The sequence below is a fragment of the Buteo buteo genome, chromosome 2 (genome assembly GCF_964188355.1).
Source record: "Buteo buteo chromosome 2, bButBut1.hap1.1, whole genome shotgun sequence".
NCBI lineage: Eukaryota > Metazoa > Chordata > Aves > Accipitriformes > Accipitridae > Buteo > Buteo buteo.
Window position 1 is genome coordinate 31,027,659 of NC_134172.1, and position 27,569 is coordinate 31,055,227.

Sequence of the window (27,569 nt, forward strand, 5' to 3'; positions counted from 1 at the left end):
TATATTAATCCAAAACTCATGTATCTGTACATTTACCAAGTCTACTTGTTAAAACTACATTGGCATTATGCTCAGAATCGATTCTAAAGGGTAAAGGAGTAACCTTTTCTATAAATTCTTCCAAAACAAGAGGAAAAGAAGTGCCACCTAGCTCTGTTTCATTTTCTGCTTCCCATTCCTTTTAATTCAAGGGATTAGGTGTTATTCCTTAACTAAAGCATAAAGGCTAATCTAACTAATAGCTAAGAATCTCCTGAAAAGGAAATAAGACCAAGACATACATTTTTATACTACTTTTTTTTTTTTTTAAAGTAGATTTTAACATGGCTAGTTAAACACAAGACAATCAGCACTGGGCATTTTGTTTGAATGTATATTGTACCAATGAAGGCAAACAAGACAATTTACTTTATATAAAACTGAAAAGAAAATGAAAGTTCATGAGCTTCTGGAAAATTGCTCTACAGGCCGCCCTCGCAGTTAGGTGTAATTCTGCTGACAAAGGAAGGAATAAAAGTTTAAGGATGCTTAATCTCAAGCCTTCTTTTTCTAGTTAAATTAAAAAATACTAGTTAAATATCTTCTCTGTAAACACCTAAAAATTATGTTGGGGCAAAATACTGCTGGCTTTTCTACCTCGTGATTCTTATGTTCCAGAACTGATGTTGAGTACTGTTGAAGTGTTACCTTGAGTCATGACATTAAAGTCACAGGAGGTAAATGCATATGAGGTTGGACCCCAAAATTTTATTTTCTCAATGGAAAAATCCCACAGAAATACACTGTTATAACTATCTGTATAGTGAGAGGATACATTTGAACTAAACATCCTGCTAGAAAGATTCAGATTTGCCTCTCTCTTGACCATGATAAAAAGGGAAAACTCACAGAATTATTAAACAAAATGGAATTAGGAAAAAAGCAAAAATTCCTGTTAAGAGATTGTGTAGAAGTGTCATATTTTGCTTATTAAGCCTACACTAAAAGTTACTCACCTTCTTATGAAGTGAGGAAAAAGATGTGATCTCTTAATGCCACATAATCGAGGATATCATGAGCATTGTGTGTGACAAGGTGGCTGGTAGCCTGGGAAGTAGAGCACAGCAAACCACTGACAGCTTTATCAATTTCCTAATCTGGCATTCCAGGTCATCTTCAAGGCCACAGGCTTTAAAGAAACAGCAGCAAATATCTTCTGAAGCACCAAATGTCTCCATGGAGTGCAGCTGAATATTAAAATAAAGTTTTGCATTGCCATCATGGTGTGACTGATATTGAGGGTTTGTAAGTTACAAATCTAGAATATCATTAACAAAAGCACTAAAATGGTTCAGGCTTTGTCTTCTAATTTCAATTAATATCTGATAAAAATTCTTAGATGTTGACAGCATGAGATAAATAAGACTGTCTTTGTATCTCTCTTATTTTTCTCTTTGGAAGTGCATTAATACAGCATCACAAAAAGGTGAACCACTATTTCTTGTTGCAGGTAGGTGCCTATGGCATTAAGAACACATGTTTCTTCTCCAGACTACTGAGCAGTTATTGAACGGGCAGCTAATACAGACGCAGGTCAGGGGGACAAACATCTCATACAGGATTCATTAGCCCACTGAGAGAGAAAAGGGGTAGGATATGGAAAAGCTAATACAAGTCATATGAGAAACTGGGATGGGGACCTAAAAACTATCACCTCTACCAAAAAAACACAAAAGGGAGAAAAAAAAACACCAAAAAAAAATCATAAATGATAGATTTGAAAACTTATTAAAACCTCTGTATATACAAAAAAATACTGTGTTTTAAGGAACTAGTGTGAATGTTTCATTTCTCATCTATCTACTGCACCTAGAATTCAAAACATCAAAACAAAAACAATGCACATCATATCAAATTGATACTATATCACTCTGTGGCAACTTAGTAATCAGAAGAAGAGGCCCTCCACTCGAATAATGGGGCTTTGCGGCTTTTCTGTTTGTGTGTGTTGTTTGGGTTTGTTGGGGTTTTTTTTGTTGTTGGGGTTTTTTTTCTTAAAATAGCTTCCCCATGAAAAATCCCAACTTCCATGTGCTTCATAACTTATTTAATAAAGTGATTAACAGTCAACTCAGTAACTGGAAAGTATATGTATTTGGGCAGTGATCACATCTCAGAAGGAAGCAATTCTCAACCTGAAGTTAGAAGATAAGAGTTATGTTAAACCAACTAGAGTAACTGTTATGTAAATGGCAGATACTGTGCTGCTTGGCGCAACACTAATAGGTTGATTTATCAAGAAAGATTAGAGTTCACTAAGCACAGTTCTGCTAAGTGGTAGCTGAGGGGCATGACAACTGACAAATACTCTTCTTGAGTAACCTAGTCATGAAGGGAAAAAAGATTACAGAAAAAGGCAAACTAGCTATAAAATAGTGCGACATGCAGACAATAGTGTAGTCTTTCAATTACGGTGATAGAAATCCTACTGCTTGAAATATTTACAAAAAATATAAAGCAGAGATTGGGAAAGACATGGTGGATTGGAAAGAAAGAAGAGAGAAGGAGTAATTATTCAGCCTCATTAAATTTTTCATCAGAAGCTGCAAACTATCATAGTTTGAGCATTTCCTTTTTCATTAGAGTGCTTTTTAATATCGACATCCAACCAATTATGTTCAAACTAATTCCCAGAATAGTGTGAGAATGTAGCTACTTTCAGAAGTTTTTCCAGATTAATGAACTGCATTATTTTTTCATTAGAAGCTGCAATGTGCTCTGAGACATACAAAGTGGGGAACAAAAAACCACCCTGAACAGAACGTATTCTCCAAAAAGCCCTTGGCTTTCTTAATGAGTTTCTATCTTCAGGGATCCTTCTTCATCTTTACTTTAAAAATTCAAAACCAAAAGCAACACTACTACTTCAAATGGACTCCTTGTTTATAACCAACTGCAGCAAATTAGATGAAGTCTCTGTCTGTTAGCTCCAGACCCAGGTGAATGATGTAACACTAAAGTAAATCTTTTTTTTTCTTTTTTTTTCTTTTTTTTTAATTGCCATGCTATCTTTGATGTTCTAAACTCCAATTTTTATGTTTGGTGGGTTTTATTTTTTTTCCAGATGTCCTATTTATTAATCTGTTTTCCCTATCTAGGTTAAACTATTATAATGTTCTGAAGATTTAGTAAGCCTTAGCTAATGATAACTTGATTATTTTTAAATAATTTAAATGAAAAAAGTTAACAAAAAGGCAACATATTATCTGATTCATTATACAGATAGCAGGGCATCTTTGTTTTATGGCTTCTTAACACATTTTGGTTTTCCTTTCCAAAATAACTCTCTCTGGTAACATTTACATAAAAGGTGATGAATCGCTGTCTTAAATTAAAAAGAAATTGCAACACTGAATTGCATCAGCAACTAATATAGGCATCACAAGACTAAAACCTCATTTTTTTCTCTTCCTCTTAATATTTTGTCTTTAATTAAGTTGCACCTTTTCTTCATCTCAAGTTCTCTTTAAATCCATATTTTGTTAATGAATCCCTGCCTCTAGGAGTGCTACTCATTGCTCTCAGGGGATTATATACAGACTGGATTGTGTTCATAGTATAATAATAATAAACTTTCTGGATATGAGTGGTTTACTTGCTGAGAAAACTATATTTAGAAAGGTATGGGCATATATTGAAGATTGCCTTTAATTTACTAAAACAGCAAGGTTATTAGTTCAGAAGATGTATATACAACCTTGTAAGAGATACATAAGCTACTTCAGAAGCAAATTATCTACTATCTTTTTTATAATAGGTTGCACCCAAACTAGCATCTATATATGAACAGTAACAACACATCACATAATTTACTGTCGGAGACACAGGTTCACTGTTTCATCTGTTTCTAGTCTAATAATAATATGAAAGATTTCTCATCTATATGAACACACCTATATTCTATTTCTTAAATGAGAGTGATGAAGACATTATGTAAGCAACAGATTTTGTCATTTTGAGAGACTTTTTGCATGGCAGTAATTTTTAGTTCACTAGTGTGGCCAGCAGGAGCAGGGAGGTGATTGTTCCCCTGTACTGGGCACTGGCGAGGCCGCACCTTGAGTGCTGTGTTCAGTTTTGGGCTCCTCACTACAGGAAAGACATGGAGGTGCTGGAGCACGTTCATAGAAGGGCAACCAAGTTGGTGAGGGGCCTGGAGCACAAGTCCTCTGAGGAGCAGCTGAGGGAACTGGGGCTGTTTAGTCTGGAGAAGAGGAGGCTGAGGGGAGACCTTATCGCTCTCTACAACTACCTGAAAGGGGGTTGTAGTGAGGTGGGTGCTGGTCTCTTCTATCAAGTAACTAGTGATAGGACGAGAGGAAATGGCCTCAAGTTGAGGCAGGGGAGGTTTAGGTTAGATATTAGGAAAAATTTTTTTACTGAGAGGGTTGTCAGACATTGGAATAGGCTGCCCAGGGAAGTTGTTGAGTCACCATCCCTGGAGGTATTCAAAAAGCGAATGGACGGGGTACTTTAGGACATGGTTTAGTGGGCATGCTTGATGGTTGGCCTGGATGATCTTGAAGGTCTTTTCCAACCTAAATGATTCTATGATTCTATGAATTGTTACTTCATTTCTAATCAGCAATGTCCCTTTATCAATGTGAGGCTTCAGGAAAACATACCTATTTTGGAAAACCTACTTCTGCATCCAAAAGGTAAAGTCTTTACTGCCCAATTTTAGTTTTGGTTTTGGACCTTGACCCTTAAAGACTGTTACTTTTGTGCTAAGAGAGAAACTAATAAGTACACTGTTCAGGAGAAACTATGAAGCATGTAACCTAGCAAATTCAGTGTTTTCAAGGGAAGAAATTTACTACATAACATCCTCAGAGCAATAAAATGAACTTTTTGCAGAGTCAGGATAAGAAAAAGGCAAAAATGATGCTATCTCAAAACCCGAGTTGTCTTATATCCATGTAACAAAAATCATAAATTTAGAGATACTTCCATCACATGTAATTGGTAGTTCATCTGATAAAGTAGCTTAAATCTGTAACATGACAAAAGAACCAAGACTCAGTTATAATCACTACATATATTCATCATCTTGATTTACTCCATAAAGATTTTAAAGTATATTAAACACAGAGGGGAAAAATGAAATATTTATCACTAGTAAATAAGTAAATCACCTATACAAATCTGTCATGGTATGCACTTTGCAGAGTTTCAGAGAAATCATATTATGCAGCACAGCCCATAGACTTCTCCTGCAGCTCCCTACAAAGACATGGAAGTACAATGTAGAAAATAACCTGAATTTCCTAGCTTTATGGTTCAGGTACCCAAACTATTCCCAAGATGTTGACATTCATATATCAAGTTGAAATATGGAGAGCCACAAGTCATTCATCCACATGAAGTTAAAGACTACAAATCTTCCTTGCATGCTCAGTCGCTTTATCACTCTCCCTCCTCTTCCTTTCATTAACTTCTGCATGGCACCAAGCATGTCTTAGAGGAACGAGTTGGTCTTTCCAATGCAGCTGTCTAAAAGGCAATGCTGACTGTGAATTTCATTTAGGGTTACAAAAAAAGTAGTTTCAATGGCAGCCTTCAAAATATGCCTCTTAAAAATAGCAAGGTAAGCAGCAGCAGTGAAGCTGGAAGTTAAAATAAGTTAGTGGTATATAAAAAAAGAAAAACACTTCTGTTATTAGATGTGACCACAAATTCAAGCTGTGCTACTGTTTTAGTCAGACACTGAAGACCTAGGTAACTTACGGTTATATTTATTTTAAGGTAGTGCCATTGGATCCATACATCGTTGTTCAGTACTGTTTCCACACTATCACATATACATCACACATACAAGCATGCACACACAGGTATATGTATTGTTGGAAATGTCATATTAAAATAGCTTCCAGACAGATTCATTAGAAAACTAATGTTAGTTAAAAAATTTCCGTATACGTTCATACAGCAATTGCCACCTTCTCTCAGCCCCTTGAGTTTTTCAAACTCACAATCTATTTTAAATATTTGTATTCAACAGAAGATAGCTGCTGGTTGCTTGCCCCATGCTTTTCATGTTTGTATTCTCCACTCATGTTAACTTCTTTCTTCCTGTTTCCCAAACGTCCTACTCTCTTCCATTACATCCATCTTTGCTTGCATATGGCAAGTACTGCAAGTGTGCTAAAGTGTTGGTTTCTTGGGAACTGTATGATAACTATATGAAAAATCATAAGTCTCAAAGTTTCTTCTGTTTTTTGTTTGCACAGAGACCTACAGAAAGATATACTCGCATAAACGTCACTTTACAGAAGAAGAAACAAATTCACAATGTCACCATTGCAAACCACTTGCAGAGCTGAGACTGGATTCAAGATCAGCCTCTTTCCTAGCTTACAATGCTTTTTTTTTTTTGCTTTTTTTTAAAAAATAAGGTTTGATGATTCCCTGTTGCAAGATGTAGCAGTCCTACTGTCACTGTAATAGCTTGTATCCTCTTCCCCCACCTCTTCCCCTAATCCAGGCATTATTTTGACCAAAAGTCACAAGTCAATTAAAACAGAATAAAACGGGACAAAATACATCACAATGTACACTTGATTCAACCAGTCAGTAGAAAACTGTAAAACAAGCAAAATCTTACATAACACAAGTGATCTTTTAGGATAATCAAGCACATTCATATCAAATTCAAAACAAGTTTTGTATCATGCAAATAGAAGAAGGGATGACTGCCAAATCTGTAAATGTGGAAATGCTAAGTAACATTTTAAAACATTCCTCTTGCTACTGAAGACATTTTCTCCCAACAATGCATTTTGGAACTATCACACAGACAATCCTGCTTCCAAGCTTTTTCGTAACACTGTTTTCCTATGAAAATTATTTTCTCCTCTATTATCCTCTAGTACAGCATCTTGATATCAGCTATTTGAACTATTTTTGGTGCTTGAAATTATTTTAATGTTCTTTTAGAATGTTAATAATTTATCTTTGTATCTTTGTAAAGAGCATCTTTAACAAGTCTTAATTATGTCATTTTGCATAAAGCTGTGGTACATAAGAACACCAGCAATTGAAGAGAATTCAGTTGTGCTAGGCACTGTACAAACACAAGTCATTATAAAACAATCGCTCACTGTTCTATTCTTTATTTCTCTAATTACTTAGTGGTAAAATAGCTATTCCCCAGCACACATAAGGAGAGTTATATTATTGTTCACTAATATAAACATTTCATTTTGCATAATACAGGAGGAAGAAAGTAATAACATATCTCATTAAGAAATTTCTCATTGGATTAGCAGATGTCATCAATCTTTAAAATGTTTAAGTATGTCTCATTACATCAGAAACCATTTTGAATTAATATCCTTAAACTCACTTTATGCAATATAAACAGTCGACACCAAACAGTTACTTACTATCATCTCTCTCCCTCTCTCACTCTCAAAATACCTATGGAAAACTCTTACCGGTATTTGGACATTTGAAAGCTTGCCGTGCTTCCAGCAACACCGTTCAGTAGGGGTCACACAAGAAGCCTCCACTTGGGCCAGCCAGTAAGGGCTGCATCTAATGCCACTCCTTCCCTGAATCCATGCAAATACACTAGATTTTCCTTCTCTATTCCACAGACTTAAAAACACCAAAACAATCTTGGCAATGCTCACAGAATACAGAAAGTGAATTCAAAAAAACAGCTACTGTGGTCTACTGACAACACCCTGAAACGTCAGCCACACCAAAATGTACAGTGCTAATTAATGCTGAGAACATGGTGATTGCTACAATACATGTCTATTGGATTCTGTGTGAAATCCCAGACACTGATATGTTTAACACTGTACAGCATTCATGTGAAAGTGGTAAAAAATGGGATTTCTAGGGGAGATTAATTTGTTCTAGCAGTAGTAGAACTGCTTACATTAACATTTGTTTGACCAAGATTTAATATCCAATACAATACAATTATTTTAGTTGTAATGATTTAGGAAAACTTTTACCAAATAATGTGATTTTTTTTAGGGTTTCCAGATGTTTCTCTCACCTAATTCTTCCATTATTTTAGTAACTCTATATATTTTTTCTGCCTCACTAGACAGAAATAGACATAAAAAGAAAGAAGAAATCCATATATAGAACCCAAGCCAATGCTGCTGCTGTCTGTAACTGTAGCCTCTGCCAGCCCATTGCCTCCTCTGAGGCTCCACAAGAAACAACCGCATCTTCAACCTCTGACAGTCTGAATCTAAACATATCCTTACCCACCTAATGAACCCACCACTTTTTTTCAGCTTCACTACTCTAAGAAGGAGAAACAGAGATTTTGACTGGACATACATCCAGAAAAGGATCTCCCAGCCCTGTTACACAGAGAAGACATTTTTGTGGACAGAAAACAGACTGCAGAGGAATACAAGAAAAGAAAAAAAGACATATGTAATGAAGAAAGTTGTGCATACGGGAAAGGACCTTCAATAAACAGAATAAATATATGTATTGTCCTAAATGCCTAAAATTACTTTCTCAGCTACAATACATAGTTTAATGTGCAATTTAATTTCTACCATGGCAAATTTTACCTCAAAATATAGATTACTACTTGTCTTTGAGAATACTAGCCTTTGTATTATGGGAATTGGGCTTTCTATTAAATCTGGAGTTACTGTGTTAAAAAATACATACTTCTGACATCTGAACAATGGATTGGATGAACATGATACAAAAAAGACATCAACATCAAGTGGAGCTGGGAACTGTAAAGTTAAACCCTGGTCTATAAGATATTAATAAACTGAATTAATCCAACACCGGAGCAGCCAGCCTACAGAACAAAACAACCCATAGCTTTTGAGATTGTCCTGGTTTCGACTGGGACAGAGTTAATTTTCTTCCTAGTAACTGGTACAGTGCATTTTGGATTTAGTGGGAGAATAGCGTTGGTAACACACTGATGGTTTAGTTCTTGCTAAGTAGTGCTTATCCTAAGTTAAGGATTTTTCAGTTTCCCATGCTCTGCCAGCACACAGGTGTACAAGAAGCTGGGAGGGAGCATGGCCAGGACAGCTGACCCAAAGTAGCCAAAGGGATATTCCATACCATAGAATGTCATGCTCAGTATATAAACTGGGGGGAGTTAGCCAGGAGGGGCGGATCACTGCTTGGACATCGGTCAGCAGGTGGTGAGCAATTGCATTGTGCATCGCTTGTCTTTTCTTGGGTCTAATGTCTTTCTTTTTGTTCTATTCCTTTACATTACAATTAATAATAAAAAATAGAATAACAATAATATTATTTATTTTAGTTTAGTTATTACACTGTTCTTATCTCAACCCATCAGGGTTTGGGTTATTTTGGGGTTTTTTTCCAATTCTCCTTCCCATCCCACTGGGAGGGGGGAAGAGTGAGCAAGCAGCTGCGTGGTGCTTAGTTGCTGGCTGGGGTTAAACCACGACAGAGGTATTCTCTTATTCCAGCATCCCTATAAGCTGAGGGATTCAGCTGATCCAGTTAGCGTAAGCACTCCAGGGCACTTGCTAAAAACAATCCAGACATTCTCAGCTACCAGTACAACATGATCAACTACTATGTTCCACTTTTCTGACAGCTTCAAAATGCTATCCTACAAATGAAGTCACCCATTAGCCCAGAGTATATTACTTATCTTAATTAGATGCTTACAATATCAGCCATACTTTTTTCTCTTTTCCTAGTTCAGATATGGTAAAGTAACTGCAAAAGAAAAAGAATTTCAGCAGCATAAAATTTTTCTCCAAAGATTTAAATATTTACTCTGATTTTCTTAAATAAGGACAGATTACTAAAAAACATTTATAAATACTTTCCTAAAAGCAGCCATTTTCTGCATCTCTGCCAAATGTTTTGCTGCCAGACTGCACTAAAAACCTTTTGCATTAATCAAAGACTTAATACTTGCCTTGCACAATTTCTGTTGAATAAAAAATCTGAAAGGATATTTTATAAATGAGGGCAAAGAGCAAGAGTGATGAACATGCTTAATGAAAATGAATATTTCCTTATTCAAGTCATAGATAGACAAGCCCCATTTCACTACATAAAAGTCAAATTTAACTGGGAGACAGACGGTAAAAAGTGTGCTTGCTTAGATGCACATTACAGAATGCAATAGAAGTTATAAATTTTAACTCTAATTAATATGAATTTATGCAGGGCATATGTAACCAACACTTAACCATGTTCAGTCCTGGAGGATCATTTATATTTTAAATCAATGAGGTAGCACTAAAGCATCTTTAGCACATTTTGCTTGAATAGTTTTTATTCTTTGAAAAGCTGATGAAATGCAGCTTTTACTAACATTCCTTTTATCTTATTCTGTAACTGAAGACCTGCGGATCAAAAAGATTAATCATGAAAAACACCTTTTACATTGACAGTTTAAAAATCTTGACCTCTTTCTCTCCCTCCTCAAGGATGTGTAAGTACCAACTCAAGTCTACTATGCCATAACTAGAGCTCTATGTTGCCTTTAAGAGGTCCTTATTGCCCTCTTTCACCATCACATGTGAATTTCCTTCCTGACAGTCAGGCCTCAAGTTAAAACATCTTTTCTTATTTAGCATTTTCCCTAGGTCTTCACATCTAATCCGCCTCTTCAGATCATTTCTTCATAATCTCTTTAAAATCAGGAGTTTTCTATTTACTGACATGGGCTTATCTGTCTCCAGTCTCAAGTTGTAATTACTGCAAAAATTCTTTACTCTGGTTTTGGAAAAAAATAATACTGAAACAAATGAGGAGTTTTCTGCTATATGATGGAACAGATTCAACAAACAAGCTGAAACAACCGTTGAAAGGTAAGTGCTTTAATCAGAGGGCTGGTTAGATAATTTTTCTCTCTCCTCTTCACTTGTGATCATTCTTGTCAGTGTGTATTTAGGCACATTTTGAAATGCCTGCTGGACTGCCAGTCCTAGAAAGGACTTCTGCCCTCCTCAGGCATTAATATGAGATAGGAACACTCAGTCCTGTGAAAATAAGGACAGTCCTAGGGACATACACTGGGAAAATAAAACAAGGACATTTTATTCACATATGATTTTATGTTTGTTAGCCACCAAAGGTATTAGAAGAGGAATTTCAGACAAAGTGTTGGAAACCCTCCTCTCTCCAATACCATTTGTGGCACCAAACTCTTTTTAAATTAGATTTGGGCCTTGGAAGGTGTAAAAATTGTAAAACCTAGGATGCAATGGTACAGAGGTTGTGTTTGTTCTACTCCATGGGTAAGTAGGAAACCAAGAGGTTAAAAATCGGGGGTGGGGCAGGGTGCAGTGTGGGTGTTTGAGACCCAAGTTCATATCAAGCAGTGAAGAAGCATGATTTGGTGACAAGATCCCATAGTAACACCTTGAAACGGCAAAAACATTTGTTCATAGGCTTTTCGGGTGAAGTAGGAGGCCCTTGTGCAGTCCTCTTCCCTAGACAATGGAATGAGGAAAAATCACATAGAGATGCTGCTGCTTGAAAAAGCTCAGAAAGAGGTTAAGGAGAGCTCTTGTGCTGCAGAGCTTGCAACACACCTCTGGTCCCACTGGAAAGCACTTGGCGTGCTGATTTCACTCAGGGCCTCCACCACCCCAAGAGTACATGTGATCATCTGTATGTTTCCTGTACCCATATTATCACCTTTCCTCTGATTCTTCCCTGCCTCAAATGTTGAGCAAGTTATTACCTAAGGACCAATTCAAGCATACTGAGACACAACACAAGCATAAAAATATAGAGATACTTACGTGTTCTCTTCAGGAAACAAAGCCTTTTTCTTTTTAATTTTAAAAAGGCACTGTTACCTGCAGAAAATCTATTTAAAGTTCTACCTTTGTTAAAAAGAAGGGGAAAACATCCAACTGCAAATGTTATAAAGCCCAAGTCTTGGTATCACACAATTGCAGATAGGTCAAATAATTCAGCAGAGCTATACTGATCTATACTATCTGAGATCTGATCAATAGTCTTTAAAACAGATAATGGTAAAGGCACTGCCTTCCAGATTTTTGCCTATGACTTTTTTTTCCAGAGATATCAAGCCAATGCTGCATCTTTCACTTCAAGAGTGTAATGTACATTACTTCAAACTGTCAGAAGAAGCAATTTTACAGTGTGATCGAACCTCACTGATTTTGTGCAGCTCTTCAGTAATTATATTAGTAACTGTAGGCAGGCATTACACCCAACACTGACAGCACATCACAGATCACTGTGTCGGTTGATTTAATGAAAACAAATGAAGCACAGGGTAGAAAGAAGTAAAGGAGAGTTCTGATGTGGCAAGAAATGCCTACGCTTAGTCAGTGTATAGAAATGGTATATATATGGCCTGCATCATGAAATGACAGACCAAGAAAAATATGCATCTTCTTGTTTCTAGAAGAGTGATAACTGTATGGCAGTCTTTATTTAGGAATCTGCAGTCCTCACATTGTTCACTGCAAAACTTACACCAAAATCTTAGCCAATTAGGGACAGTATAAACAAGATTATAAACTGTTCTTGAATATGGAAATTTCACTTTAAAAATAAAAGAAACTGGGCGATAACATTTAACAAAAGTTAACACAAGCAGTTTTTACTGAATTGTGGCACAGATTTATCAGGGGTTTTGTGCATATATAGATACAATTCAGTAAGGCTTCATAATAGTTAAGGTAGAATACAAATTAAATTTAAAACATTTCAGGAACTCACAAAAGTTCAGTGTAGTAGTGTAGAACCCAAACCAAACAACTATTCATTGCAAATGAAATCAGTGGACTCAGAGAAGGGCAATTACTGGTGAACAAAAGAGGTCATTCAAAAATTCTTTCAACTTCAAAAGTTCAGTGCTCAGCAGTGTGTGTCCACATCAATGGAATCACCACCCCTTAATACCACAACTTTTGTTCTCCAAGTTCCTAAAAACTGCTGTTCTCTACCTCAAATCATCAAGCAGACAGAAACCATGACTCAACTCAGGGAATTTAGCTGTTTCATCACTCTGCTGTGAAGAGCCAGGTATTCTGCACAGATGGAGACTTTGCTTTAGTTTATGTTAAAGAAAGCAGATGGCTTTCCTAGCGACCACACAAAATGAACGAGCTGTGTATTTGTATCTGAAAAAAAATGCATATACTAGGTCTGTATGGTATGGAATGAGAATGTTTGGCGAGAAACCTAGTTTAAAGACTAGTAACTATGTTCATATAAATGCCATTCAGAACATTGAAGGTCCCTTAAACACACCATAATTGCAGCATAAATACGCAACAGCAAATACCCATTCTCACAAGAGATCAAAAAAGTTATGAAAGTCAAAACTTCAAAGCAGTTTCAGCTGAAGAAGTAGAAATGATTTAGTGATGGCATCCATATCACAGGATGGTGGAGGTTAGAAGAGACCTCTGGAGATCATTTTGTTCAATCTTCCTGCCCAAAGCAGGTTGTTCACAACATTGTCCTTGCTGAATCAAAGATAATTAAACCCCAAAATGGTTAACCTGAGTATTACAAACACCTCAGATTTTTATGGTAGTAGACAGCAGGATGGTAATAGACAGGAAAAGTCATGACCCCTGAGAGGTTTTCATAGCTTGGAAGTAAACAGTTGAAATTTGAATTAGAAGAATCTTCCCGCACTCCCTCCCAAAACAACAAAAAAAACCCCCAAACCCCATAAAACAAAATACCAAGCCCTCAAAAAAAAAAAAAAAATGTATAAGGAAACTGTACCAGATATCACAATTGTTATCTTCTAGGAGAAAGAATGCCTCAACTCAATCCTAACAACCCCTGCAGATTATTGTCAAGGGCATCCTTAGGAAAACACAATGCAGTAAACCAGTATGGAAGACATGGAACAGCATACACCAAGACATTATTTAAAAAATCTTTAGAAATAAAAACCAGACACATGCAAGTCATGAACAGCACTTACAAAAGCTGATGCCAGACTAAATTCAATACAAAAATAGCATGTTTCTCAACAAATGGACATAACAGGTCCCAAAAGGCATATAATGAAGCTGATTTCCTAGACACAGTCTTAGCCACACATTCCCCTGACCCACTTCCTTCACAGCAAGCAAAGCAAAATACCATCTGAGTTGGATGAGCTCACTACTGTTCAGTTTTATTATTGCCTGTGATACTTTAACTGAACTTTATACACCATATACTAGATCACTGACCAGCAATTCTCCCAGTTCACTTTCTAGAACCTCCCACAAAGAGGAGGGGGGAAACAGCAAAACTCAATAAACAGCTAAGAAAAAGAGTGCAAAGATTCAATTAGAAGCCAAACACAGATGCACCACCTTATCCACTGCATCTTGCCATTCATTGTTTGAAGAGTGCCACTCTGACTTGTTTTTCATCACGTTATCAACAAATTACTGATGCTATTATACAAAAAAATGTACAGTGAACATGCTTATCCTATTCCTTATTGCAGGCAAAACAGAGGAGTGAGGCAGTGTAATTAGATCATACCTGTTCTAAACAAAAATTTCTTAAGAGCTGTCTTTGGCAGGAAGGGACGAAAGGGCGAGAAAACAAAAACCAACCCAGTTTTCTTCTAGCTGGTTTAACTGACATGACTTCAGAGCACATGTACTATAAGCAAAGTAAGCAGAGTTAAGTCTGTAGCAAATTGACAGTGCATGTTTGTAAGTATTAGTTAACTGGAGTTATTATTCTTCTCAACCTATGTTACTATTTTAACATTTTCAGATACAATCCATTAAGCTGTTAAATGGAGACATAATAAAGTGCTGGAGAGTTTAGTCTACTGATGCCTAGCAACTTAGCATAAATGTAAAATCCTTTATGAAAATGCTGTATTATTACTGTGCTTTCGCATAAACCAGCGCAAGTATTTTATCTCGTTTTAAGTGTGTGCTGAACATTTACAAATCTGTAACGGAACTAAAAACTATGGTTTGAATTTGTTAATGGTTCAAAAGAAAAAAAATGGGTCACTGTCATCGTGCAACCCATCTTTCAGTCAGAAGTGAAAGTTGCAAAGGATTTTCCCTTCTTCAGATTTCTCTTTCTAGTATTATTGGAAAGCTTGTCTTCTTGTTTAAATGAATTTCCTTTTAATCTCCTCCCTGAGCTGCTGGATAGATGGAGCCTCTTAAAAAATTCAGGATATCACTGTAATTGTAAATTGATCTGCTTCTGTGGCAGAAGGCTGGGGCTCTCCATCCAGGGAAAAGACTATCTTCTCAAAGTTGTTTTTCAGACAAATGATTAATTTGCACTCTCTCTTACTACTATATAATCCTTTGATGGAAAAGCAGTTTTTAAACAAAAATGCTACTTTGGGGATTGTTTTATTCCTGGCAACGTACAGGGAAGAAAGCCAACTGTCAAAGCCACTGTGAAATATTTACTGGCTTGAAATTTTTAAATTTCCTAAAGGACACTTTTACTCTACTTACATAAGAACTAAAACTGTATTAGGCAACTAAAATGCACGTATTCATCACTGCTAAAGTTCTGAATTAATGCAATATATTAATAGACACAGGAAAATTCCCCACTGATTTTTAATGCAAAGTTAAGGTTGGAACACTGTTATGACTATGCAATCTTTAAAACAGACACGTAACTCATTAGTATCAAAGTAGAGGAAATTATCTATCTAGTGTGGTGCTGAATCCACATAGCCTGTTTGCCTTTGGCTCTTTGGTTATGAGATCTGGCATCCCTTGGATTATCTCACCTAATCCATCATTAGCTTTCACGGGTCCTATATACTGTGCAACAAACCTAAATTTAACAAACCCAACTCCCCATCAATTACCACGCTGAATATATTTCCTGTCAGCACAGAGCACAAAGATTAGACATGCTGAATTACATCTTTCTTTGTGAAAAGTCAATATTTTTAGAGCACTGTTAACGTTGCTGACTCCAGTTGTAACAAATGTTCCTTCCCATTGTGGACAGGTGCTAATGCCCCGACCTTTGCTGTTTACATACAACACAGAGCTACTAAACAAAATGAAAAACCTCAGAAGACACCAAAAAATACATAAGAGATCGCAGTAAGAGTGCCACAGAGTCACAAATGTGGGGTTTTAATTGCCATATTTGCTTGGCTGGTAGAATCCTGGAAGATGACCTAATTTTTTATTTCCCCTATAATCCTGCAAGTAAACATTAGTAATTTAGATTTAACTTTTTCTCTCCGCACAAAAAGGTTATTACTTGCAACAAAAAAATACATAATGCTGCTGTTGTGTTAACATAGCATCCTTACTTACCGGTCTTCCACAGATACACCGACGAAGTTTGAAATTCACTTTGTGCACGAGCGTCCCAGATTCCCAGCAGCAGAAGCACGAGAACTCCCACGCACTGGGCTGGCACGGCAGAAACCCCTGGACCACGGCAGAAAGCAGCGCTCCCTTCTCTCAACCCCATGCCTCCAGCAGCCTGCTGCCACCTCCAAAACCCGCAGGACGACCACGAAACCTTCTTCAAATAATATTCCCCTCTTCAGAATTTCTTCACAGGGAGAAGGGGATTGGAAACCTCTCTTCCGCTGCTGTGCATGGCAGTTGCAAAGGAAAAACTGTTTAACACCAGGGAACAATAGAGTCCTTGCTCGCTCTTGCTGCTGCAGCGGCGGCGACGGCTGCTGCTGCTAGTATGGTTGCTGCTCCACGCTCTTCCATTCAGCGGTTAGTAGCAGTTTTCCATCAGCTAAAAGCAAGACAGCTGTCCGCAGGGGGCTCCAGCTGACTGAGCAGGTTATCTTGCTCTGGGAGGCAGCAGCAGTCATTTACACCAGCTGGAGAGAGTGAGAGACAGAGAGAAACAGGGATGAGTAGAAACACAAATAGCCCAGTGCTGTAATTTCGACGCAGAGAGTGACTGCAAAAGGCTGGCTTCCCAGACACGTCTCTCCCTGGAATATCCCAAATGATACATACTAAGAAGAAAATAAGAAATCATCAGACATGCTTCAGAAACACAAGTCACACAACCAGAACAGATATAATCAGAATGATACATATTAATTAAGAGAGCATCAGACATTTCTCCTGATAAAAATATGTAAGCTGCATTAACCATTTTGTAAACAACAAAAAATAAGTGATTACGCATGCATTAAATAGACAATTAAGACCTTAGAAGGGGAAAGGGAAGAAAATGCAGAAAACAAGAAAAAAGAAAAAACCCACTAACTTGCATTGCATATTTATCAAATCTGTTTCAGGTAATAACACATAGCTATCTTCTGTGAGGACAGATGAATATATCTATATGATAACGTGTATGTATGTGTAAGCACATCATCTCTGTGGTAGATGAAGTGTGCATGTAATATATAATGTAAGATAACATCCTTTTCTATCCAGCAAGTATGTACACATATACACATGCATAAATGACAACTGTGTAATTTAAAATAATTTGAAGATCAAGTTATCAATCATTTTTAAAACATACACTGAGTTTTACATATGAAAGTATTCAGGATACATTAGGCTGTCATGATGATACAAAAATGCAGAGAGAGACAAAGCTTTTTAAATAGGGATCTTTATCTCTCCCACGCACTACCCAGTGAACAGATGCAATAACAAGCCTAAAGACTGGGTTTCGGACACCTATAAACTGGGAAGAAAACGAGGAATTTTCAAGAAAACTGCTATCATATTAAAAAAAAACTCATTAAAAATGCAAACAACTACAAAAATACACAGTAAGAATACAGGATCCAGAGTTCAAAAATGATGGAGCTATTGTTGTTTAAAGAAGAAACCTTCAGTCAACCTCTCTTGGGACGCCTGTCATTTTGCACAACCTTCCCAGACTCAGCCTTTTCACATGCATTAGATTAAAATCAGCCGTGATCAAATAATTCCCAAGTCCTTGCCTGTTTAAATATTCTGACATCAGAGCAAATTAGCAATGTTGAAGGTTGCAAATTCGTCTTTGTTTACTTTCCACTCTGTTACGCCTCTAAGAGGGAATTAAAGGCTCAGGGAGCTCTAGCACTGTGAGGCTGTGATTAAGAGAGATAAGCAAGTGTGGATTACTGTTCCTCAGCTGTTGAAAAACAGGCAACAATCAGGAGATTATAGGTTGATAAGGGATACACAGAAAGCCATGATCTTAACAAATTTATAGCATCCTGATGCAAAACTTGTACCCTCAGCTAAAGCACTTCTGGAAATACATTTAATTCACTTTGCTTCATCATGCTGTATTCACTTTAGGAAGCGTGGAAACCCCTTCAGCCTTTGCTTTGTTGGACTGGACAGAATACTGCTTTAAATCAAAATGCTCTCTGAGTTTATAGAACTATAGCAATTTCACAGGTAAATTTGGGGTTAAGTTAGTCACATGCACATTCTTTTACAGGCTGCATAGAGGGACTTGAGAATATTTGACCTAATAAAAATAATGTCAGCTTCATAATTTATAAAAAATAAGACTAGGAATTTAAGGGCTTAAAAAAGTTTTAAGATCAGCAGGCAATCTGTGGCAATAGCCTTATTGACTTGCACAGTTAAAATGAAACATATATAATTTACACATTCCTTTGAAAAATTAAGAGTAAAAATGTTGGCTTTTTAGCTGGACCTATGCACCAGGGGAAAAGTCAAGTTTATAGAGTGACTAGGGGAAAAGGCACCCTTTCCAGAGTTATTAAATACAATGGCTTCTACGTAGAAATTTTATGAACGTGTAAAGAAAGCCTCTGAAAATATTTTGTACGTGACTCAGATCATCCGGAAACATCATCAGGGAACAGATCATCCATGTAGCTGGCACAATGAATCAAAGTGGGTTTTGACAGCAGAACAAAGCAGTATCATGAGAGAGAGTGAGCACACATACACAAACACTCAAATATTTTCTTATCTTTATGCAACTATAGGACCACATACTTTTAAAACTTCACTAAAATAGAGATTATTAAAATAAAATAATTTCACACTACTTTTTATGGTTGCACCATTTTTTCTGTCAAAAGTCAATGAACTGTGAAAAATAATTTCACCTTTTTTTTGGGTAAGAAGCTATGATGCATTTAAAACTGTTCAGAAATATGTCAAAGAGACAGAACGGAGGGAATATTTATTATGCAAATTTATTTGTGTGTCTGGAAAAAAATAAGGATACCTGAAGAGCTAGTTTTGGTAAACACTAGATCACTTCTGCAGCACATACACTCATCTTCTATTAATCAGGGCAGGGAAAGGCCAGTGAAACTACAGGCCAAAGAGTAGGCTGATGCCTGCAGACAGAGACACCCACACCAACCTAACTGCAGGAGTTAAACTTCAGATCCAAGAGGCAATATATCCTGATTGCAGACTCCAGCTGCTATCAGCATGCCTTACCTGCAGAGTTGCTATTAGCCCTGTCCACCCCAGTGTATCCAATGCGCTCTTACCCTATTCCTACTTGCTACAGTGAACATGGGACCTCCCTCCCAGTTAACAGTGCAACTATTATTTCCAGCCCATGCTGGCAACCCATACATACCTATATACGTACCTAATCCATACCTAATGATCATAATTTATCAGTTGCTTATGGCTTAGACATTCCCAAAGAAATGGTTAAGTAATTCTGAGAAGAAACCTCTAGACAAAGCATAGAAATAAACTACCATCGACATTAGCATCCATGTCACTAACATAATGGTGTCAGTGCTGTACCTTGGAGGACCAGCATATCGGTCTCAGTGGACTTATTCAGATACAAGCATTCATTTGAGGCACAGCAGCTATGTGGACTCTGTAAACTGCTTGCACAAGTGATTGACAAAATAGCACCCTTTTGTTTTCTAGAAAAAATATGACTAACCTCAAAGACCTTTATGAAAATGAGGTAGAGTTGGCCATGAAATATCAGAATTACTTTGTTCATGTTTCCTAGCATTAAACAGGTAGAGGATGACAAAACAAATATGTAGTACCTTTTGCTTAGCAGAAAAAGAAATGAGAACAATATATAAATTTCTTAGCCACTGGGTATGAAATGCTGCCTACCAAACTGAATCATCCTGCTGGTATTCCTTTGGTAGCAGGGAGTCCCACAGTAGCACCCTTCCCTGTTTATGAAATGCCATGAATAAAAGCTTCGGGATCACGTCATCTTCTATCCTGAGTATGTTGTATTTCTACACACAGTAAAGTCAAAGAGTGTGCAGAGAGTACAACCTATATATGGCACGTTTGTTTCTACAGCCAACAATACTCAATGAAGAGGTGTGCGCAGCATGACTTTTGTCCACTTTCAATTTCACAGTCTGGTTAAGCCAGAAATCTTTAGAGAAGTTTCAGTCCTCTCTTCTAGATCTATAGATGATGTTTTACAAACTACAATTGTACCCCACTAAACTATCTGTGCTGCATGAATACTATAATACCACAAAAATCACCCAAATTCTAAAGAATGAAAAATGTTTTCTTTCTTGTGTAGAAAATTCAAAGTCCTTCTCATCTGAATGCTGCTCATTTTGATTTATTGCCAAGATTTTTTCCCTTCACTTAGGTACAAAAATGACAAGTGCTGCCAAAGACGAATAAGTCGACTACTGCCTGAAAAAAGCTCTAGAGTTATAATGAGTTTATTAGAGCCAATACCCATTGGATAATACAGTAGCACATATTTCTGAAATGCACTCTAAATTTGTAACATACTGATCTGGTTCAGTCACCATATTTGGATGCGTTTGGATATATATTCCCTGTATGGGATGCAGTGGTATGGTTGCACCCCTAACTTTTAGAGAAGTTAGGAAGGTGTAGTATGTTCCCTTACACGTACATTTGTTTTGCAAGATCTATGATCTATATAACCCACATAACAGCTCATAAAAGCTTTTGTACTCTTTATTCCCTGACATAAACTGATGGGCCAAAACTTTTAGCTCTGCATTTTGTGAGAGCATGATTTTCCTGCATATAATTTACTACAGATGCAAGGATTCTGTTGGGATGGGACTTGCAAGAATTGTATTAGATTTTGAGAACTTCAGGCTGGAATAAGCTGTACAGGGCTCTTTTAGGCTTTGCTGCAGAGCACTGAGCACTCCTCACCACACTCAGTAATGGTCTATTATTTTTCTTCATATCAATGCTAGGGAGCCTAGTCAGGGGAGCCACAAGAAATATCCTAAACATCACCAATCTGAAAAAAAAAATTCATGTGTTGCAGTATACTTTGTCTCTCAAAATCTGGCAACTCCATTCCTTAAGTCCAATATTAAAGATGCTGTACAAAACTTGCAGCTGGAAAAAAGTTATTCTTCAGGGATCCTAAACATATGGCCTCTAGGTGTCACACTCGACCATGTCATAATACACTCTTTACAGATTTCTCTTATTCTTTCATAGTAGGTAGAAGAGGTCAAGAGACCTTGATTTTATCCTTTGAAGGAGTTATATTATGTCACATCCTCTTTTCAAACTTGTAATTAAAAAAAAAAAAACCACAACAAAATAAACCCCACCCTCCAGCAATTTTCTGCCTCTCTCATACAAGTAGCACAATTATTTAATTATTTTTTGTCTTGCCAGAGTAACTGTTTTTGCAAACATTAGAAGTATCATGATGCCCGTTTGTTAAATTTATATCATTCTTTTGGATCATGGATTTGGAGGACAAGTCAGGAACTTTAAGACTTATGTGTGTGAGCTGTGCAGAAGTAAGAAAGTACTACATATAAAAATCCCTAGAATATTGTTAATAATGTATACCTGAACTCTTCGGCATTTCTCGATTACTTTGAAAATCTTTGCAACAAGAAAAATTTATTTTTTGGAAAATGAAAAAAGATTATACTTGCATGAATGCATGAGCAGCAAACATCTAGTCATCTAGTTCTGACTTTACAAATGCTTTCCTTTTATCAAGGTAAGTTGGTAATTCTTGGACAGATTTCTCTTTTTTAGTTTTGGGGTTCTTTTTGTTTGTTTAATTATATTGGGGGTGTGGTGTGTGTTTCTTTGGTTTTTAATCTAGTTTAAATCTAGACATTTTCTTAGCCATTCTTTCACTGGTAAGAGGTGGGTTTTTCTCAGTTGCAAAAAAGGTAATTTATCCTTTTTTGGTTTTTTTGGTTGAGTGTTTTGGGTTTGGTTTTTTTTAAAATCTGTACTTCTGTATTTCAGTAGTTCTCTCAGTTTGGTTTAACACCTGGCTGTTGCATTTTTTGTAGATCCTTTTGGTAGATAACAATCAACATCCCCCGCATGGAACATTCATGAAAAGAAAGTATTCTTTGTAAGAAGGGCACTTTGATGTACCACCAGGAGGTATATCAAGAACTGCTTGCTGGAAGATAAAGCTAGAGGAACTCAAGAAGAAATCAATAAATTCATCAAGAAAGCCACCTAGTTTTGGATCAAGCTAACTGGTGAAACAGTGTATTTGCCATTTTTGTCTGTCTTCCAGAAAAATGTTAGTTTTGACTTGATGATACATTTCAACCAAGGAAAGGCTACTGTGTTAAATAGAGCAATATCTTTGTGAAACATAGCAGCCCAAGAACTGCAGAGGGTCAGATTAAATCAGCTAATTCTACCTTCTGGCTTCACACTCTGTGAATGAACATTGTCCTTTCTGCCCAGATTACATTGGCTTCAACAGCTGACCGCATGAAGCAGAACCTTTCCAAAGATCAGAATCGGCTGCAAAAGTGTCTGTGATAGCTCCCTGTCAGGAAGTGTCATCTCTATTGCAAATTCAAGCTCTCAGACTTTTCTCTTCAATTCAGGGATCTGTTTAGCAGTCTCTGGTGGAACTTGCTGTATAGCGGGTAAATACAGTACGCATTTTTCTTTGGAAGGCCAACAGCACTGATACACCAGCTTGCTCAAAGAGATTTTGAGCATGCTCACATATTCAGAAGCAGATGGACTAAGTCCTTGTATTTGAAATTTCTCTTGCAGAGACTATATGTACAGCAAAATGCTAATCACACACAAAATTCACAAGCAAAATACTAATTGGCATTAGGGTTTGTAGTGAGGTATGCATCACTACTCTGACTCTCTCAATTACACTTTTCAGTTTCTTAAGACTGCCAAATTTGCAGTTTCGTGGTAACTTTATAGATAAAGCCAAAGACAAGAAAGAGATAAATACATTAAAATTATCTCCATTCTGGTCCCAGTCATTTCAATGAAGAAGAGACACAATCATTACTTTTTTGTGCTAATAAAAAAGCAAAAAAACATGTGAATGAGTAAAGCAGTGAATTCTTCACTTAAAAGCTTTTGGTAACCTCTACTTTGGGGAAGAAACTTGAACTTTGCCTCTTTTGGGAGCGATCAGTGTGTTCTTCTCATCATAACTTCTGAAAAGAAGTCCACGCGCAGTTAGAACCTCTTGTGGAATTGCGGCACTTGTATGCACTTGCTTACAGAGTGCTGAGGGGGAAAAAACTAAGATTGGGTATAAAAGTGAGACTGGAACATAAAGCTAGCCTCTAAGTCACTAGGATAGAAAGCTTGGGAAAGAGTAAGTGATAGGAAGAGCTAAGAAAACAGACTGAAATCAGGATAAGAAACCTAAGTGGAGAAGAAAACACTGTGAGGAAGTAGTGACAACCAGAATCTGTGTGGGTGTGCTAATTACTGTTTATTCTTTTAACACATTTGGCATGGATCTACAACTTATATACCTATGTAATTAAGACTGCACAAATAATGGAGCTTGTTTAATCTAACTTTAGTTACCTCACCTTCAGAAAGTCCAATACAGACTTCACTAATGGAGAAAACAAACCAACCCAGGTGACCATAATTGCCAGTAGAAACCAGTTTTCTATCACCAAGCCCACTACACTAGATTTTCCGACAGAAATCCAAAAGGCAGGATATTAATGGGACTTTGCAAGCCCCTATGCCTAACATGAACTTATGCTGAAAATAAGTAAGTTTATGCAGACAACATGCTTACTGGAGGAAAATAACAGTTAAAACTAATAGTTGTAAATGCAAATAAGTAGAACAATTCACAGGACCTGAAAAGCAGGTAGGGAGATTTCAAAGACACAATAGAGAGGTAAGTACTGGAATCCCTGGCAAGGGGAACAGAAAGAGAATGGAATAAACAAAGAAAATCAGTGCCTGTTATTGCCTTTGAAAATCCTCTCCAGGGAGAGCTTAGTAATTTGCACATAGCAAATCACCTTTAAACAAAAGCCACCTTCAGTCAATTTTAAACCTCCTCCTTATTAAAATCCTATCGATTGATCATTCATCTAAATGTCTGACAAGCCAATTTCCATTTTCAAGGAGGGAAATGTTGGTCTTTTTTTCAAGCCATAAATCACTCAAACATTCTATTATCAATTCTCAAATTAGTTAAGTAATACAAATTAATAAGAAAATTAAACAAGGCTGCTTTCTTTAGCGAGTTGTTGTTTCACTGGAGGTTTTTAACTTAACCAATACATTTAATGGTTTCCAGAAAAAAATAGGCTCAGTAGTAGTGACAAATGCAATATAGCTGGAAATAGCTTTTAATGATTTGTTAACTTCTTTAGAGTCCTAACTTAGCTGGCCAAAAGTATAGCTTTGTGTTTTGTGCTGACTTCAACAGATCAATAAACAAGAAGAGTGTAACTTCAAGAAACTGATTAAAGGATCTCACATCATTCTGACATGGGGTAAGATGAGGTGAGATTTAAACCATATTAAGTTAATGAACAAGGTTCAACTGTGATTTGCTAACTAACCAAGCCCTACGATAGAACTACATTATATCATTAATAATCATATTTTGCAGAATCTTAGGTTATAATTAAACTTACAGCACAGAAGGTAATATCTGAAAATAACTCCTTTGCTCTCTAATTTTACATGAAAGATTCACAAGTGTGTTCCATCTGTCATACTTTCATTATATGGTAGGTGCTTTAACCAGGGGGTGGAAGGGAAATCTGTTCCTACTGATCAATCTTCCTATTGAAAATTATTGGTCACTTTCATTGAAGTCAACTCCGTAGCAAACTGCAATGTGAAAACTAAATCTAAATAAGGTAGGCAGCCAAATCAATTAATTCTAAGCCGGTATGAATGAAAGCATGATATAATTTCAAACTACATGGACAACTAGTTCCAAAACACTGAGTTGTGTTAAGAAAATCTCCCATTCTCCTAAGTGCTGACTTTTCTTCCTCCTCTGCTGTTGCAGCACGATCCTCTCCTACACCCCATTGCACCAATATTTTTGTGGCAAAAAGAAAGCAAGTAGCCAAATCTATGCACTGAGATAGGTGACATCACAACCACATATAAATTGATTTTCTGCATACAGATCACAATGCACTTAACACATTCTGTGTGTTGCTGAAAAATCTTCTCTAAATTATCAGCATTAGCATTAAAATTAGAGCCTCACTAGGGGGATCAAACCAAGCTTAAGGTGATGTGACACTTTCAGGACAGGAAAAAATTTCATTAAATTGACACCATTGTTCTTCCCTATGGTGACAAAAGACATTACTGCCAGCTTTCTCCAATTGCTATTATACTTGTGTATCTGAAAATGAGAGAAAAAGCTTTCCAATTAAGTGTTAGTGGCAGCTCTGGTACTTCCACAAGTCTTTCCCATGAGACTCAAAACTAACCTTGGTCTAAATAACTGACAGTTGCATCTATATACTCTCTGCAGAATATATGACAACTTACTTCGAGGTACTGCTCACTGAAGGAAGAAACAGTATAGAGGAAATTAAAAGAAGGTGTTTTCTCAGTGATTGCACTATCATTGAAATAGTATAGAAACTTGCAAAGCAGTTGTCTCTAAATCAGCATTGAGTTCAGCTGTTACCATCCAGCTAGATGAGTGGAGCATAATTTCCCTGGGACAAAGAAATTCAATCTACACATATAAAGTGGGGTGGGGAGCACTAAAAAAAAATGAAGCACGGCTTTGAAACTACAACAGCAATGTCTGAATGGCACTGAGTTCAGGTAAAGAGACAAACTTGTTTTACCAGTGCAAAAAAAGGCATGGCATGCATAAAGCAGAAGTCAAACTTTACATAAGAACCTGTTTCCTAGATGTATCAATAGGTTAAAAAATTATTTATATTTTCATCTTAATGCTTTTTTTAATATACATATTGGATCTATCACTTATAAAAAAAATCAACACAATTTATGTCAGTTTTAATTTTCTTTGCACTCATATATAAAAGTACAAAACCAAGTAATTCGGAACTTCACATGAAGAAAGATGAAGGAAAAAAAAATATATATTCTGCTTCCTCCCAAAGTGACTAGAAAAACCATTATAAGCAACCTGCTTTGGAGAACTTGGAGGATAACTGCATGTTAATTCCCCATATCATTTCAGTTCTTCCTACAGATATACAGTCATAACCATAACATATGTAGTAGTTCACCCATATCTTATTGTAGCACATGCACTTATCTAAAGGAGGAGTTTAAATATTATATGGTCTTTGTACACATCTTAAATACTGAAACTTGCTGAATAGCAGGGCACATTATACCTCACTTAGGCTCAAGTAGGGTACAATTCAATAAATTAACCTCCTGTAAAGTTACAGGGTTGCCATAGCAAAGTATTACACTGATAGGATTCAGAAAAGAACTTCTTTCATTATGTCAAACACTTTAAACAAGCATATACCTACACCAAATCCCCTCTCTCTGTCAATAACTGGTTGACTGGCAGCCAACAAAATACTTGCCTAATTGCCAACCTTGTGAATCAGATTTTTTTTAATGTAAAACTTAACTATATTGAGTTATTTGACTACAGTGATATTGAGCTATTTGACTACAATGATTTCTAATAAAAATTGTTCTTGATTTGGGTATAGGCAGTTTGGCAGGGATTCTTCTAAGCTCCCAAGATTTAATTTTCATTTCTGAAGGGACTGGTGAAGTACATCGAGGGTTCCCAGCCTCTGTTAGAGTCAAGACTTCTGACTTTGTGTCCTAAGTTTTCTAGGTGCATACATAGCTTGGACAAAAGGAAGAACCACATATCTTGGATCTTTGGAGGAAAGGAAGAAAATCAGTCTCTCTTATATGTATGCAAAAAGAAAATTGCTATTGTCTTTGGCCAGGACAGAACTTCTTATTGCCACCAAACATTAGGAAAGTTTAAAGGAAATCGTCTGTTACAGAAAAGATTTTATGTAGTGCTTTCTTTGTAAGCAATACTACAAAAGAAAAATAATTAAAATAAGAATAGGGAATGGCATTTTTGTTGCATTCACATCTTCAGAATGTAATTCAGAAACCCAGTCTCATTTTCTTCCCCATTTAAAAAAAAGTGCAGTAATTTTCTTTCTGTGTTTCATATTCTCTTTCATATTCCCATCCTTATGTTAACCTACAATTTCAAGTAGTCATCGTCAGATGATATCATAATGAAACAATCCCAAATTAGTTTTTTTGGATTTGTATAATGGAATACAGAAGATTATATTCATTTGATTTCAGAATGGACCATTAGCCACTGTATTCTTAAACCATTAAAAGAAAGAATTTGAAATCAAACAATAAATAAACCTAATGCATACC

At 36.6% G+C, this 27,569-nt stretch overlaps 1 protein-coding gene across 1 annotated transcript in view; it reads right to left on the reverse strand.

Annotated features, from left to right (window-relative positions):
• The window catches only part of THSD7A (thrombospondin type 1 domain containing 7A), a 297,588-nt gene that overhangs the window by 200,092 nt on the left and 69,927 nt on the right, over nucleotides 1-27,569 (reverse strand). The window contains exon 3 of the mRNA XM_075049941.1: nucleotides 16,293-16,822. Within this exon, the coding sequence (XP_074906042.1) occupies nucleotides 16,293-16,452 (160 nt within the window). The 5' untranslated portion in view covers nucleotides 16,453-16,822. The remainder of the gene's footprint in view (nucleotides 1-16,292; nucleotides 16,823-27,569) is intronic.